Below are 13,288 nucleotides of genomic sequence, written 5' to 3' on the forward strand. Positions count from 1 at the left end.
TTTTATAAAGTCAGATGAACACGTTTTGAGGCATTAGCAATGGTTCTGGATATCCTTGACTAGTTCCAGGTTAAAGTTAGTAGATACCAGTTAAATACAGGAAATAATAAATTTGAAATCTGTCTCGATCACTGAGAAATGTCAATAACTGTAATTGTATTTGATCATATATTAGCTAAAACCGCTAAGATTTGGATAATGGTAATTCAAGAACTTTGAACATTCTGAAGCAGAGACGAAAGGAACTTTACTACCATATGTATCAAGTTTCGTGTCAAATTGAACGTGGATTATGCAATTATTAAGTGATAACCAAAAACTAGAAATTCTAAGCAATATCAAAACGTTACTTAAACAACTAAACAAAAATAGTAGGAAAAAATCTCATTTGTATCTAGACAAGACTAAGCATCCAACAAGAACGCTTATCTTAAGCAAGTTATTCAAGAGCGATGCATTCAATCTCAATCTTAACACCTTGAGTGCTTAGAGGAACGGTCTTAACAGCGACACAGGAGCGTGCAGGCTTAGGATCCGGAAGGACTTCAGTGTAGACTTTGTTAACAGCAGCAAAATCATCCATATCAGCTAAGAAAATGTTGACCTTAACGATTTTATTCAAGCTACTACCAGCTTCTGTCAATACCTCTTGAAGATTCAACAAGCACTGGCGAGTTTGATCACCAACAGTGCCCTCAATGACTTTGCCATTAGCGACAGGGATTTGGCCAGAGCAATAGATTACACCATTAGCCTTAATAGCTTGGTTGTAAGGACCAGCACTGGAAAGTTTGGGACTGTTGATTGGGGTTTTGGTGCTCATTTTATGGATGAAAAACCGGGGAACAGGACGTAAAGACTGTTGGAAAGAACGATAAGCAGCAGGACGAGAAGCAACCAAAAGTCTACTTCCTAAAGCTCTAAGCATACTGAAGAAGATTCAAAATTCGGGGATATGCTGTGATATATATACTTTCCATACGTCTTCCTCCGTACATCTCCACGTATCTTCGTTATCAAGATAGTCGGATGATATCGCTAAAAATTTAAGGCGACAACGTTCGCTTTCATTATCTAGATTGGTTCCTAAATTTGAAAGTGTTAGGGATCAATGATAATTATAAACTATTGATACTGTGCTGCCATCTCTTAATAATGCTCAGCTTCTCCTATTTAGAATGAACAATATTTATTTAATAAAAAAGTGCTTGACAATGTTAGGCTAAATCGTATTCCCATTTTTTTTATATAGATAGACTCTTTGGCAGAATGGTAAAACCCTAAACGCTTGAATTCATGTTAGTATTTTATTACGCATTTTAAACAATAACCGGACATGCAGCCTGCAGAACCTCGGGTTGAATGTTTACATTAAAGTACCCCACATTAAATTGCTTTTTAACTACTAATAACCGAAAGTTCAGAAATACTTAAACGTCAGAAAAACAGTCACGTTTGATAAACAAAACAAAAGTGTATATTCAATTACATGTTCATAAATCGAAAACAAATATTATGTCTGAATTTCAAAAGCTTGTAATAATCGATGCCAAAGGGTATTAACAATTGATAGTTTATCATAAAAATTCTATGGAAATACTAACGCGTATTTAGCCATTTAATGGGTCGTTTAGCCTCAACGGTAGCTAAGCAACTTCTAGCAGGTCAAAAAGTGGTCGTTGTCCGATGTGAAGAACTAAATATCTCAGGACATTTTTTTCGTAACAAACTAAAGTATCTTGCCTATCTTCGTAAGGCCTGTCGTTACAATCCTAGCAGAGGCGCTTTTCATTTTCGTGCGCCATCCCGTATTTTCACCAAAGCAGTTCGTGGCATGCTACCGCACAAGACGACTCGTGGAAATATCGCTCTGAAAAATTTACAGGCATTGGAGGGTATCCCTCCACCCTTTGATAAGCAAAAACGCTTAGTTGTTCCGGCTGCGCTACGCGTCTTGCGCTTGAAGCCTTCTCGAAAATATTGCACTATTGGTCGCCTTTCTTCCGAAGTAGGATGGAAGTACAAAAACATCGTTTCCAAGCTCGAAGAAAGAAGAAAAATTAAAAGCGCTGCATTTTATCAGGCCAAGTCGGCTAACCAGAAACATATTAATGTTGCTAAAACCAAATCTTCTGTTAACGAAAAGCTCGCTGTTTTTGGATATTAATTACACCATGTGATCTGCTAGATATTTTATAATTGGAAAGTGATGACAGAGATGTATCCAACCGTATTGTAATAATTTAAAAGAGTTAATGAAAATAGAAAAGTTTTTCCAACGTTCATCATCGACAAAATGCTATGATAAACTAAAAAATATAGTTTAATCCATTAAATGTGTTTCAGGAGTCATTGGCATACCTAGGTTTTCTTGATCTGCACTATCAAACTTGCCCGAGAATGTATTTGAATTGGATTCATCTGAAAATGGAGAAGGATTCCAAGAATTACGATCGTATTGTTCCATTACCCTTCTAGTTTGTGATTTCTGATGAAAATGATTGTATTTCTTATGATTAGACTCTCGTGAATCCGTATTACTAGGATTAGAGTCACGAGTACGCAATCGTAACACTGGACTAGGCTCACAATATGCAACTTGAGCCCCTTTTACGAAACGATTAGGGGGCTTATGATATATAGATGAAAGTGTGGAAATATTCAGCATTAGTTGCTCCGTGGTATCGGGATCGTACATTCCAGTTCCAACATTCACTGGAGGCATGTTAGCAAGTATGACTTTTTTTGCTAATTCAGGATTGGCTGACAACATTCGGGAGTATATTATACCTCTGTCGCGCAAATCGGGGTCATTAACTTCATCAGTGCACCACTGGAGGACATTGGTAACCATATCGGCTGCAGCAGTTGGTTTTTTTAAGAATACTTTAATCACCGCAGTAAGCAAAGTGAGTTGAATCTCCAAGGGTTCATCAAAAAAACCCTTTAGATAATCATTCAATAGCGTTATAGAATCTTCAATTTCTTCGGCATATTGGCCAAGTATCCAAATTACCGCAGACTTTGCATCAGGTTCATCAAGGGAATCCAAATTTTCGTAAAGAATCGGAACCAATGATTTGTAGCTTCCTGGGTATTTTCTAAGAATATCTCTAATGACAATAACTGCTTCTTGAATCACATAGGTGACTTTCGTATTCATCAATTCAATTAAGCTATCTATGCAGTCATTTTTTCGTTCCTCAATTTTTATGGCAAGGTAACCAATACATTTCACTGATTTTCGAACAAGTTCGACGTCAATCTCCGAGGCGTACTCGACGAACTCAGGAAGAATTTGATCTAAGTTGTGAATATCAGCAATTTTGGTTAGGATATCCAATTTTTCAAGCTTAACGTAAATTGGGTCATCAAAGTTACAGTAAAAAAAATGTATATCATTTGCAAACATTTCTGGGCATTGTTCCAATATTATCTGAATGTTCCTCAGAATTACATATTGTGTTGCAGATGATTTTCTAGCTAGCAATGTGACAAGAGGAGGTTGGGTCTTCATAAAGTATTCTTTAACTCGATTGTCATCTTTCATGTAATTAGTTAAATAAAGAATAACCTTTACAGCCCCCATGCACACAGCTGCATTGCCGTGTTGTAACCAAGGACTAATACGTTCAGCGAAGCTTTCGGCCTCGCCAGGCTTTTGGGGAACATAAAAAATTAAAGCATCCAAAATGGCAACTTGCAGCCACCTGAATTATTAGTATAAATTTATACAGCGAGGTTAAAAACATACTCCGAACAATCAGTGAGGCTCTTAACAAGTTTATTAGATATTTCCCTACTGAATGTGAGTTTAAATCCAGTAGATGAATTTACGATATTCATTAAAGCGGCTAAAGAGTTGGCAACAACCTGATATAAAAAAATTAGTAAGGTAATAGAATCGTATAACTTACAACCGAAGATTCATCACTAAGCATTTCTTTCAAATGATCGATTAATCCTGATGACTCCACCATTTTTTTATCATAGGAGTACAATTTTGCAATCCCAATGGCTGCAGTTTTTCGAACGTAAGGATCTGTATCATCTAATAACCTTACAATTGGATCCATAGCAGCAACCCAAAAGTTTTTGATGTTTACCGATGTCAATGTTCTTAAAGCTAAGGACCTAATCATAGGGTTGGAAGAATAAATGTCCTAAAAGAGGTTAACATCCATCATCATAAGAGATGTACAAATTAGAAAATTACATTCAAAATAAGTTTAACAGCTCTCTTCGCCTCTGTGGGTTTCACGCTGTCAATTAGTAAAAAATAAAGAAACTTTTACAAACCTCGCGTAAATTTTCAAGTACAAATAGCATAGTTTTTTTAATTCTAGATTATTAGATTCCATAGAAGATATCACCGATGGAAACAGTGAACTCATATCATATCCATAAGATATGCCTGCAATTGCTTTCTTTAAAGCAGAAATTCGTTTGTTTGCAGATTTGTCCTTATTATCTGAGCTGAAGACTGCTAGCAAATCAGCAGCGGTAGACTTTTGTTTAAGTTAGTAATTCCGAATTTTATGAAAGTTAAATTACCGAAAAATGACTTGAACTACTCGACATTATAACAACATGCTATGTACGTGTTAACATTCAAAATGTATTGTGGTATAATACTGAGTGTTATTGTACAAAGCAAAATAACGAGTTACAGTAAAATGCTTGAATAAAAGATTGTACGAAGAAAAGAAAAATAATGATTGCTAATAAAACACGATTTTATCTCTTAGTAGGTACTAGAGTAACTGGGTAATTAAGAAGCAAATTCAAAAGACGTTTACAAAGTTTATCGGATTTACAATTTAATACACTGTCGGGAAGCGTTGATTGATATAAGCTTATTAATTTATTTATGCAAATTTTTTAGCACGTGCGTACATAATATAAACCAAACAGAGTTCAATATAAACGGACACCCTTAGGAACATCGTAGGTTTCCAGTAATGCGATACGGCCATAACGAAAATTACAAGAACCAAAATAAGTTAAAATCACTCAAAAAACAAACAATAAAAATTCAATCTTTTTTAAACAAGAATGGTGGGAATAATAAACAAGCTTGTTGACAATATTATTTCCTAGAAAAAGTAATAGGTGTATAGAATCTCTCCATGAACAAAAAGAGGGAGAAAAAAGCGGTTCACTACAATGCAAAATAACGGTTAAAAATATTTAATGATCTTAAAGGCATATCATGATAGCTCAAGGAGAAAGTAGTCCGTGCAATTAATTTCCCTAACTCAAAAACTCAGGATCGTAAGCAGATGAAATAAATGTTAAATATGGATGGATCTTCATAATAGACGATTATCAACAGACGAAAACAATATTAAGAAACAATTCCTTGAAAGAAAAGCTATTGTTTTAAGAAAACCGAAGTGACTCACGGGAGAAATAATCGTTTTACTGTTTTTTATTGTCAATGTCAACTTGTATTATGGTATTAAATACTCCTATTTTCTCGTGTGATATTTGGAATGGTTTTACCGGTTTCATCGACATTAAGAGATCGAATTACGTATCGATTTTTTGTTGAAGTAATTCCTTTGAGAGAAGTAGCAGCTATAACTCCTGAGACACCAAATAAACATTCTTTAGAGTCGGGTGCAAATTTTCCGTAAGTAAATGGTAACGGGACTTTTTTAGTTTGAATAAAGGATACTAAACTTAGGCGCTTCTTTTCAGAATCAGAAAAAGAATCTAAAAGTTTCAATTTGGCGTATAATATACCTGGTGGAAGTGTAGGTCTGGATTTAGGATTTGAGCTTGAGAAAGTGTTGTATTTCTGTAAAAGGTAAGGGGAAATTTGTTCATAATCATTAAGCGGAACAGGGAGCTTAAGGTCGTAAATTCGTTTCAAGGTGCGTACGAATCTGTCACTGCTGATGAAGGCACACTGATGCTCGAATGTGTCAAACTTTTGTATGGAAATATGACGGTTTTTTAGGATCGGTAACTTCCTCTTAGCTCCCCAATCGCCGCGAAATCTTTGGCATTTCTTCGCAGTAATTGCTTGTAGGATGGGAATCTTCGTATCATAGACATCAGGGGAGTTCCTCGGCAAGTCTGGTCTTGCTAAACTAACTGCTCGGGAGCATCTCAACAAATCAGGAAACTTCATTATAATTTTGATTAAAGATATACTTTGTCAGAAACATCCAAATTCTGCCCAATGTAAACCACCACCGAAAAGTAACTGCTGAACGAAAGTGGGTACTTCTAATGAGTCAATATTGTCAATATCAATAGCAATCACTCAGAAAACACACGAATACGACTGTAATTTTTTGATGCCAGCTATTTATATACTTTTGTCGTGCAATCCAGCTTGCGAAGTGTTTTACATCAAGTGTGCACACTCATGAAAAGTATATACGAGATGAAATTCTCTCTATTAATATACAAAATTATGGCCAATGTTACAATAGCTAGTTTGAAGTTATAGAATCGCTTTCGTTAGGAGGTCATGTCGGCATGTTGTGTAGTAAACGTTCACTCTCCTCAAGTAGCAATGTTACTTGACTCGCACACTGTTGGATAGAGAAACAGAGTGCTTTAATTGTTTACACTCGAGTAAACCATGACTGAGTACGATTTTAGCTTGTACTTATTAAATTTAACGGGAATTTTTTTTATAATTATAAATTAGTAATACTAAAGGTATGGCTATCATAAGAAAAGTGAAACTTATAAAGGTTAACTTTCGGTAAATTTGTGTGTTCTTCCTTGTTCATTAATGAGTTTATCTCTACTAAACTAAACTATATGATTTTTCTAGTCTAAGTTTATTTACTGATAATTAATGAGTTGCTTGTCAGATCGTTTGTTGTTTATATTTGTCTATTATATTTGATCTTGAGATTCTGTATATCATGTAACAGATTTTTAAACTTTTTCTTTGACTATTTGTGTGCTTATTAGCTATCTCAAAGGCTTAGGTATATTATTACTTGTTCAATACATTATGATTTGCAATAATGCAATTGTTCCAGTCACTATTCGAGCTTGAAGAATAAATTATACGAGAATGAATACATTGCTTTAATACAATCGCTATTAAAATGTTTCGGTTCATATTCTACTGTAAGCGTATTATTCAACATAGATTACCTGACTACCAATAAAAATTTTGCTTTAACACACCACCAGAGGACAGGCAGGTTCCCTTACTACCCTACCACTTCTGGGTGTCTTTCTATGAACGTAATGGTTTCGTTTAATCAATTACGAAACTATTTTCTAGAAAGCAACAGCTTACGGCCATCGAAATGGCTTTTTCAGTCGTATGGTACTTCAAGTTCTGCGAATATCCTAAATGGAAAATTATTGGCAAGGTAAGATAAAGTTTATATTCTAAATTTTCTCTATGCAGATGAGCGTGCATTTCTGTGTTTGTCTTTGACGATAAAATTTTGGTGGTTTGAAAATTGATTTGCGTACATTGCTTAATTCCGTATATTCTTCAATTTTTTTGTCGATACTTAGAAGTTAAAAAATTGTATTGGGCATTGCAGCACGTTTGAGGTTTCATCAGATTTTTTTGCTCTTAAAACTTTATATTTTTATTTCTCTTTGAGGTTACTAATGTAGCGACTAATTAGAAAATTACAACGTTCTGTTGCTGAAGAAGTGCAGGCCTTGAAAGCTAAGGATCGAAACTTTAAGCCGGCGCTTGCCATTGTACAGGTTGGAAAACGTGAGGATTCTAACGTGTACGTTCGAATGAAAGAAAAGGCGGCACGATTAGTTGGTATTGATTTTAAATACTGCCCGTTTCCTGAAACAATCCAAATGCCTGCCTTGCTTCATGAATTAAAAAAATTGAATGACGATCATACGGTTCACGGTGTCCTTGTCCAACTTCCTCTTCCCAAGCATCTCAATGAGCGTACAGTTACTGAATCTATCACTCCGCCGAAAGACGTTGATGGATTTGGTGCATTTAACATTGGTTTATTGGCAAAGAATGATGCTACCCCCATTCATTATCCCTGTACCCCGAAAGGTATTATGGAGTTATTAAAAGATAACAAGATTTCAGTCGCTGGATTGAACGCTGTAGTTCTGGGAAGAAGTGACATTGTCGGAAATCCAATTAGCTACTTGTTGAGAAAGGACAATGCTACAGTAACTGTCTGTCATTCTAAAACTAAAGATTTAATTCAGCACATTTCTAATGCTGATTTGGTTATAGCAGCATTAGGCAAACCCGAATTTGTTCGTGGTGAATGGTTGAAACCAGGATCTGTTGTGGTAGATGTTGGCATAAACGCTGTTCAAAGAAATGGAAAACGCGTTTTGGTTGGCGATGTGCATTTCGAATCTGCATCCAAAGTTGCTAGCAGCATTACTCCTGTCCCTGGAGGCGTCGGACCGATGACTGTTGCTATGCTAATGGAAAATATTGTAAACGCTGCCAAGATAGCTAGAACAGAAAACATTTATCGAAAAATTGACTTAAATCCTTTAGAGTTAAAGAAGCCTGTTCCTTCTGATATCGAAATTGCTAATTCCCAAGAACCTAAATTAATTAGCAATCTTGCTAAGGAGATGGGTATCTATGACACAGAGTTAGAAAATTATGGGAACTATAAGGCAAAAGTAAATCTTGCTGTTTATGAACGTTTAAAGCACCGAAAAGATGGGAACTATGTTGTTGTAAGTGGTATTACTCCTACACCTTTTGGCGAAGGTAAAAGTACAGTTGTTGCTGGTTTGGTTCAAGCTATGGGCCATTTGGGTAAGCTTGGAATTGCTTGTGTCCGTCAGCCGTCCCAAGGGCCGACATTTGGTGTTAAAGGAGGCGCCGCTGGTGGAGGCTACGCACAATTTATTCCTATGGATGACTTTAACCTTCATATGACTGGAGATATACACGCTGTTACCGCAGCAAATAATCTTTTAGTCGCGGCTCTTGAAACTAGGATGTTTCATGAAAACACACAATCTGATGCTGCCCTTATAAAACGTTTGATCCCTGTTAAAAACGGGCGAAGAGTCATTCCACGAGGATTGATCGGTAGGTGGAATCGTATTTGCGCATCTCATAACATGGATCCAGAAGATGTTAATAACGCATCACCGGAATTACTGAAAGAGTTTGTGCGGCTAAACGTAGATCCTGACACCATCGAATGCAACAGAGTATTGGACGTCAATGATCGATTCCTCCGTTCTATTGAGGTTGGAAAAGCATCAACTGAAAAGGGACATGTCCGTAAAACTTCTTTCGATATCTCTGTGGCCAGTGAATGCATGTCAATTCTGGCTCTTTCATGTGATTTAAACGACATGCATTCTCGTTTATCCCGTATGGTTATAGCCAACGACAAATACGGAAATGCTATTACTGCTGGCGACCTTGGAGTTTCTGGAGCATTGACCGTTTTGCTTAAAGACGCTATCAAACCTAACTTGATGCAAACTTTGGAAGGAACACCAGCGTTTGTTCACGCAGGACCTTTTGCAAACATTAGCATTGGCGCGTCTTCTATTATCGCTGATAAAATTGCTTTAAAATTGGCTGGTACAGAAAGCTTTGACAGACCCGAAGATGCCGGCTATGTCGTTACCGAAGCAGGATTTGCGTCTGACATGGGAATGGAAAAATTCTTTAACATCAAATGTAGATACTCAAAACTTGTACCTAACACCGTTGTTTTGGTTACCACTGTTAAAGCGCTTAAGTTACATGGAGGCGGTCCCAAGTTAAAACCTGGTGCCCCAATTCCTGAGGAATATCTTGTTGAAAATCTAGACCTTGTAAAGAATGGATGTTCCAACATGGTAAAACACATTCAAAATTGTCATAAATTCAATATTCCTGTTGTTGTCGCCATCAACAGTTATAAGACTGATAGTTCTAAGGAGCATGAAATAATACGCGAGGCAGCGCTACAAGCTGGAGCTGTGGATGCTGTACCTTCGGATCATTGGGCCCAAGGCGGCAAAGGAGCTATTGAATTGGCCAAGTCCGTAATGACGGCTTGTGATCAGTCATCCAATTCGAAGTTTAGGCTTTTGTATGATAGCGAGACTTCAATTGAAGATAAAGTAAATGTGATTGCAAAAGAAATGTATGGAGCAAACGGTGTTGAATTTAGTTCTCTAGCTAAGGAACGAATAAATACGTTTATCAAACAAGGGTTCGGTAACTTACCAATTTGCATGGCGAAAACCCAATATTCTCTTTCGCATAATCCCGAATTTCGCAATGTTCCAAAAAATTTTACAGTTCCTATTAGAGATATGCGTTTGAATGCTGGCGCTGGCTTCATTTATCCGCTAGCTGCTGAAATCCAAACAATTCCTGGTTTACCGACTGCGCCTGCCTATTTAAACATTGATATATGTGAAAATGGAGAAATTGTTGGGCTGTCATAAATCTACTAAGAGGAAATAAAGAAAATGTTGGCTATTCATTGGTAATTTATTATTGTTTTAGTTAATTAGGTTTATGGGCGTTATTAAAAAGGGTTTAGAGTTTTGATTAAATAGCTTAGTTTTAATAATTAAGTTCATTAGAATTTGGGTTAATAGATGGGTTTGAAGCTTTATGCTAACATATCCGCTATACGCTGGATAGATATAATCAAATCGTGAAACCGATTTGAGTGTTTAATATAAGTTTCATCTGCAGAACCATTTGTGGGCAAAGAACACAAATGTTGAAAAGGTTTGAAATCAAACGCAGAAGGCCAAATAATTTCAAGCAAGACCCAGAACGAAGCGCATAAAATTTCCGTCGGCCTATATTCGATAAATTGACAATCTGTTCAGATTAGCGTGCTATCCATTAATATATTATCAATCTACTAACCCTTCATTACCTCAACCAGTAAATACTGCCATTCAACCATCATTTGATCACAGCTTTCAGAAGGCAAGGATTTAAAGAATACATGTTGGAAGATCAACGGTGTTAAAAAAGACTCAACAGAAGGAAGAGAAATGACATATATATCGAAGTTTAATAAAGCAAGAACAATTTTCTCGTATTTCTATTAATTTGTTAAAGAAACATGTTTCAACGAGCTGTAAATCACTACAAACCTCTAAGTTTTTTGTAGACAAACTTGGAGCCAAATTCTCGCAAAAAGACTTCTTCGCTACAAAAGAAATTAATAACAGTTTTTATCGCGAACATACCAACTGAGTAGTCACTTGTAAGTTTAAATGCAATGAACAGACAGCCGATAGCATAAATTTTAAAACTGGTAGTTGGAATAGTTGGTTTAACGGTGAAACAACGATCCAACAGAGAAATTGCAATGCACAACGTGTCCATAGATACGTAGCCGACAGTTTCCTGTTTCGTTAGAATCTCGAAAAATAGCAATGCTGACGCACTTCATAAAGTACAGAAAAAAGTTGCTGACGCTTTTCCTTATAAGCAATGTTTTGATTCAGAATAGAAGGGGATATTTTTGTGAGTCCTTTCTTCTCTTGCTCAATGATCGAATTAACGGATGGGACGCGTCTAAGATTTATTAAATGACTAGAGAAAGACTCAGAAAATGTAACATCTATTTCATTAGAAGTTGTTAACGGCCCTTCAGAAATAACCTCTTTCTCGGATTTGCTGTTAATAGCGGGAGTGTTTAAGAATAAGCTAAATTCGTGTTTAGATGTAAGCATTTCATAAATTTTATAATTTAAATGATTATTAGAATAAGGATGTTTGTTTGAATTAAGAAATTCAATAGTGATTTTCTAAGTCTAGCCGTATCTGGGTATGTGTTGTGGTTAAGGTCATTTTGGTACGTTTACGCGAAAATGCTTTTGGATATCAATCATGCATAGTAGAATTAAACAGTCTAATGCCATATAAATGCTTATAGCATATACTTATATAAACATGAAATAGAAGTATAACAATAATTAGTATTAGAATTGCTATAAATTCCAGAGAAGAGAAAACACTGCTAGCATAAATAATAACTATGGCATTCCTGAACCGGTGAAGTAAGGAGATACTCAGGTTTGATTTGCATTGTTAGAAAAAGCATGTGTAGATGTAACGGATGGAACAGACAACACTTGATAGGGTGGAGGTAATGAATCTGAGATGCTCGCTGAGGCAGAAGGATAACGAAGATTAAGAGTTCGAGAGATATTTATAAAGTTGTTAGAAAACCCGTATAAGTAAGTGTTGTTAGATGCTTCACGAGTATTGGGAGCTTCAGGAAGTAAAGCAGGTTCTGGATATGGCGGTAAGACACGATTCCCATTGCATCGACCAATACCTATTCCATGATAAGATATGCGAGGTCCATGCTTTTTAAGTTTCGCCAACTGACGAAGCTGAAGTATTCTGGCGTTAGGCGTATCAAAGGATGGATATGGATTTACACCGCCTTCGCCAGCTTTAGAAAAATTCAAGACAACATCAATTCCTTCTCTCTCACCTTCAATTCCAACTAGCCGTTCATTTTCTTGAAGGCTCGCAGAATATTTTGGTAAAGTGATAGAAGGCTCGACTATTGGAAGATCGTACATATCTGTTTCCAACTCTTCCTCATCATCAATAGACATGCAGCAGAAAATGGATCTTAGCAGTCTGTTCTTTTGGTAAGTACAACTATGATATCTTTTTATAATGATCAAGGCAATAAAGAAAATAGGGATTAAAACAGAAAACCAAAATACCTAAAATGTTAACCTTTAAATTTCAACAATTTAATTAACTTACAAACCGTAGTTCTTTTAGGTCTTCTGTGCTAGCAAAGCTAGAAGCTTGATCATTTTCATCAGACGATTCAACCATTTGATCCTAATTCAAAGCACTCAGCCAAGCTTAGCATAAACTTGTTAATGAAATAACAAGCAAAGCTCCAAAAAAAAGAGAGAAAGATTGATTTTCCTTCGGATCCCACTCCAGTTACAAATGGTTAAAGGATGAGATTCGACTTCATGCGAATAATGCAAATACCAAGATCATGTAAACAAACAAACGCTCGAAAAAAGTGCCAAGTTCAACTCATACATTTTATCGAGTATAAAAATATGGAGACAAAATAAATAGGTTTACTATTTCATCTATTGTTCATTTTTTAAACGATCATGGAATCTTATGTAATGATTTGTATTTTGAGTTTTCTATTAATGCAGCAGCTTCAAGCGCAAACGTCTGCTACTCATTAAGTAATCCATCTCCCCTTAAAGATAAAATTAATAAAGGACTTTAACTAATTTTTTTTATCATCAAATTTGGTTCGCTAAGGAGACAACAATATGCTGAAGCGTTTCTCACGTATAGTTATTTTTTTTA

At 36.0% G+C, this 13,288-nt stretch overlaps 7 protein-coding genes and 4 long non-coding RNA genes across 11 annotated transcripts; 6 read left to right on the plus strand and 5 right to left on the minus strand.

Annotated features, from left to right (window-relative positions):
- Positions 1 to 369: 369 nt before the first annotated feature.
- Positions 370 to 931, minus strand: mmf1 (mitochondrial matrix protein, YjgF family protein Mmf1, reactive intermediate imine deaminase A homolog Mmf1). Its single transcript, NM_001022352.3, has one exon. It carries the CDS (start codon positions 926 to 928, stop codon positions 440 to 442), a length of 489 nt encoding a protein of 162 aa, NP_596433.1. The 5' UTR covers positions 929 to 931; the 3' UTR covers positions 370 to 439.
- On the plus strand, positions 477 to 917 carry SPOM_SPNCRNA.6136. Its single transcript, NR_195486.1, has one exon. It is a non-coding gene; the product is annotated as a non-coding RNA (long non-coding RNA).
- A 542-nt stretch (positions 932 to 1,473) lies between the features above and the next one.
- apl1 (AP-2 adaptor complex subunit Apl1) lies at positions 1,474 to 4,613 on the minus strand. Its single transcript, NM_001022354.3, has 6 exons — positions 4,555 to 4,613; positions 4,300 to 4,508; positions 4,217 to 4,262; positions 3,918 to 4,163; positions 3,755 to 3,873; positions 1,474 to 3,710 (listed from the first exon to the last, which is right to left on the minus strand). Exons 1-6 carry the CDS (start codon positions 4,579 to 4,581, stop codon positions 2,324 to 2,326), a joined length of 2,034 nt encoding a protein of 677 aa, NP_596435.1. The 5' UTR covers positions 4,582 to 4,613; the 3' UTR covers positions 1,474 to 2,323.
- rpl1603 (60S ribosomal protein uL13) lies at positions 1,503 to 4,200 on the plus strand. The gene is made up of 2 exons (NM_001022353.3): positions 1,503 to 1,556; positions 1,615 to 4,200. The coding sequence occupies exons 1-2, from the start codon at positions 1,516 to 1,518 to the stop codon at positions 2,165 to 2,167; spliced, it is 594 nt and encodes a 197-aa protein (NP_596434.1). The 5' UTR covers positions 1,503 to 1,515; the 3' UTR covers positions 2,168 to 4,200.
- A 131-nt stretch (positions 4,614 to 4,744) lies between the features above and the next one.
- On the plus strand, positions 4,745 to 6,301 carry SPOM_SPNCRNA.6137. The gene has a single exon (NR_195487.1). It is a non-coding gene; the product is annotated as a non-coding RNA (long non-coding RNA).
- Positions 4,765 to 6,473, minus strand: mug178 (mitochondrial 37S ribosomal protein bS1m). Its single transcript, NM_001022355.3, has one exon. The coding sequence runs from the start codon at positions 6,137 to 6,139 to the stop codon at positions 5,462 to 5,464; it is 678 nt and encodes a 225-aa protein (NP_596436.1). The 5' UTR covers positions 6,140 to 6,473; the 3' UTR covers positions 4,765 to 5,461.
- Positions 6,474 to 6,695: 222 nt separating this feature from the next.
- SPOM_SPNCRNA.6138 lies at positions 6,696 to 6,915 on the plus strand. Its single transcript, NR_195488.1, has one exon. It is a non-coding gene; the product is annotated as a non-coding RNA (long non-coding RNA).
- Positions 6,916 to 7,154: 239 nt separating this feature from the next.
- Positions 7,155 to 11,015, plus strand: ade9 (trifunctional formate-tetrahydrofolate ligase/methenyltetrahydrofolate cyclohydrolase/methylenetetrahydrofolate dehydrogenase). Its single transcript, NM_001022356.3, has 2 exons — positions 7,155 to 7,352; positions 7,620 to 11,015. Exons 1-2 carry the CDS (start codon positions 7,216 to 7,218, stop codon positions 10,399 to 10,401), a joined length of 2,919 nt encoding a protein of 972 aa, NP_596437.2. The 5' UTR covers positions 7,155 to 7,215; the 3' UTR covers positions 10,402 to 11,015.
- Positions 10,572 to 11,765, minus strand: crs1 (cyclin Crs1; the record flags this gene model as incomplete). Its single annotated transcript, NM_001022357.4, has 5 exons — positions 11,368 to 11,765; positions 11,167 to 11,326; positions 11,071 to 11,126; positions 10,838 to 11,018; positions 10,572 to 10,789 (listed from the first exon to the last, which is right to left on the minus strand). Exons 1-5 carry the CDS (start codon positions 11,653 to 11,655, stop codon positions 10,572 to 10,574), a joined length of 903 nt encoding a protein of 300 aa, NP_596438.3. The 5' UTR covers positions 11,656 to 11,765.
- Positions 11,766 to 11,925: 160 nt separating this feature from the next.
- SPOM_SPNCRNA.6139 lies at positions 11,926 to 13,004 on the plus strand. Its single transcript, NR_195489.1, has one exon. It is a non-coding gene; the product is annotated as a non-coding RNA (long non-coding RNA).
- mug110 lies at positions 11,995 to 12,910 on the minus strand (the record flags this gene model as incomplete). Its single annotated transcript, NM_001022358.2, has 2 exons — positions 12,710 to 12,910; positions 11,995 to 12,666 (listed from the first exon to the last, which is right to left on the minus strand). Exons 1-2 carry the CDS (start codon positions 12,782 to 12,784, stop codon positions 11,995 to 11,997), a joined length of 747 nt encoding a protein of 248 aa, NP_596439.1. The 5' UTR covers positions 12,785 to 12,910.
- Positions 13,005 to 13,288: the final 284 nt, after the last annotated feature.

Source organism: Schizosaccharomyces pombe (assembly GCF_000002945.2).
Source record: "Schizosaccharomyces pombe strain 972h- genome assembly, chromosome: II".
Classification (NCBI taxonomy): Eukaryota; Fungi; Ascomycota; class Schizosaccharomycetes; order Schizosaccharomycetales; family Schizosaccharomycetaceae; genus Schizosaccharomyces; species Schizosaccharomyces pombe.